Genomic DNA, 2500 nt, shown 5'->3' on the forward strand with positions numbered 1-2500 from the left:
TCATTTACACACTGCTAACTAACAGTTTCTTGTTCACTATTTGAATCTTGTAAATATTTGAGAAGCTAAATTACAAGATATTAAGAGTTATTTTCAGAGAAGCTTCATAGTTTAATTTAAGCATACAATTAAAGAAAATACAATAGGGTTAAAGGGTTAGTTCACCCAAAAATGAAAATGATGTCATTAATGACTCACCCTCATGTCGCTCCAAGCCCGTAAGACCTCCGTTCATCTTCAGAACACAGTTTAAGATATTTTAGATTTAGTCCGAGAGCTTTCTGTCCCTCCATTGAAAATGTATGAACGGTATACTGTCCTTGTCCAGAAAGGAAATAAAGACATCATCAAAGTAGTCCATGTGACATCAGTGGGTTAGTTAGAATGTTTTGAAGCATCGGAAATACATTTTGGTCCAAAAATAACAAAAACTAGGACTTTATTCAGCATTGTATTGTCTTCCGGTTCTGTTGTGGATCCGCGTTCACGAGTCCGCAGTGACGCTGATGACGTAAGACGCTGCTGACGTGTATCTGGTGCGTCCGTGTATTCGGGTTCAAATAAATATGGCTGGGCAAATAAATGCAAGTCTTCCTCTGTGTGGAAATCCTTAGACATGTTTGTGAAGATTGTTTCCAGCGTGCGTCTCCCTCAGACTGTAAACGAAGCTCGGTCGCACCAGACACACGTCAGCTCGTCTTACGTCAGCAGCGTCACTGAACGCGGATCCACAACAGATACGGAAGACAATACAATGCTGAATAAAGTCCTAGTTTTTGTTATTTTTGGACCAAAATGTATTTCCGATGCTTCAAAACATTCTAACTAACCCACTGATGTCACATGGACTACTTTGATGATGTCTTTATTGCCTTTCTGGACAAGGACAGTATACCGTTCATACATTTTCAATGGAGGGACAGAAAGCGCTCGGACTAAATCTAAAATATCTTAAACTGTGTTCTGAAGATGAACGGAGGTCTTACGGGCTTGGAGCGACATGAGGGTGAGTCATTAATGACATCATTTTCATTTTTGGGTGAACTAACCCTTTAATGCATAAAAACATGAAAAAATATTTAATTACAATTATTTAATTCTTTGAAGACGTCATATTACACAATTTTGCTGCTCAATTATATATATATATATATATATATATATATATATATATACGTATATAGATGTTATTGGGGGGGGACAATAGTGTTATTAAATTATGTTATACAATAATGAAGCTAAATTACAAGATATTAAGAGTTATTTTCAGACAACATATCTGAAAGCTTTATAATTCAGTATATTTTCAAGCATTAATTTAACAGAATGCAATAAAGTTAATGAAGATTAATTGACAACAAGTGTTATAGTACACAACTTTGCTTCTCAATTAATCAAAAAAGATAGACATTTTAAACTGGGAAAAAAGACAATAATGCTGATTTAGATGATTAAATCTGTATTTGCAGTTACTAATACAATCGTAACTGATATAAAACTGATCAAACTGATATAATCGTGATGATGAAATATTAATATTTTTTATATTAATAACAATTTGTACATTTTCAAATATCAGTGCATGTTTAAAAAGCATCTTCATGTGTGTTTGGTTGTGATGTAGTTGATTCCCAGACTGACCAGGAACTTCATGAAGGAAGGATACATGGAGAAAACCGGCCCGAGGGTGAGTGTTACACCGGCTCTCACAATACTCACGTCACTGAGGCTTTTAATGCACTATTTTCATTTCACATGAAAAAAAAAATGATCTTGCACATTTTAAGTGAAATCACTACTGCATATGCCTTTATTTATTTATTTAGTAATAAGCCAGGTAATGTACAGTGACAAAATAAACTGTACAATCTCCCTTAGTAATGCTATCGTTAACATCTTGTGTTTTTTAGCACACAGAGGGCTTTAAGAAAAGATGGTTTACCATGGACGACAGGAGACTCATGTACTTTAAAGATCCTTTGGTGAGTAAAAGTTGATATTTAGACGTTTTTCTGGTTAAATCCCATTTCCAAATTGCTTTGTAACTCATAACCTTCACATGCGACTACCATACTCATAACATATGCTAATGTATAATATAACATTTTAATAATTAATACAATTACATTGTGTTATATTATATTGTGTTATATTAATAATATAATATACATTTTTATAATATTTTTTATTGTATTATATTATAATATTTTGTTAAATACAGTATGTTTAACTATGTTAAGATATAATTGTAATTACTAAAAGGCCTATAATAGAATATGATATAATAAAAAACCAAAATGTTTTAAAATTTTAAAATAAAATATATATTTATTTGTATTAAAATAGAATCGATTAATTATATAATATATTTATTACATAACATAATAATAAACATATAATTATATATTAACTATATTTGTAGTACTACATTTAATATATTTATGTAATAAAATAAAACAATGTACTGTAATAAAAAAATGATTTTTGTTTTAAATAAAAA

The 2500-nt window shown here is 30.8% G+C and overlaps 1 protein-coding gene across 5 annotated transcripts in view; it reads left to right on the forward strand.

Moving 5' to 3' along the window:
* Positions 1-2500, forward strand: part of LOC143753577 (arf-GAP with dual PH domain-containing protein 1) — a 40359-nt gene that overhangs the window by 30621 nt on the left and 7238 nt on the right. For all 5 annotated transcript variants that reach the window (XR_013207771.1, XR_013207770.1, XR_013207769.1 and 2 more), the window contains exons 8-9: positions 1625-1687; positions 1911-1982. Coding sequence is in view for 1 of the 5 variants with exons in the window: in XM_077246061.1 (XP_077102176.1) it covers positions 1625-1687; positions 1911-1982 (135 nt within the window). In the remaining 4 variants the exon portion in view is untranslated. The remainder of the gene's footprint in view (positions 1-1624; positions 1688-1910; positions 1983-2500) is intronic.

Source organism: Siphateles boraxobius, unplaced genomic scaffold (assembly GCF_051911475.1).
Source record: "Siphateles boraxobius isolate OS27281-9 unplaced genomic scaffold, OSU_SipBor_1 103, whole genome shotgun sequence".
Classification (NCBI taxonomy): domain Eukaryota; kingdom Metazoa; phylum Chordata; class Actinopteri; order Cypriniformes; family Leuciscidae; genus Siphateles; species Siphateles boraxobius.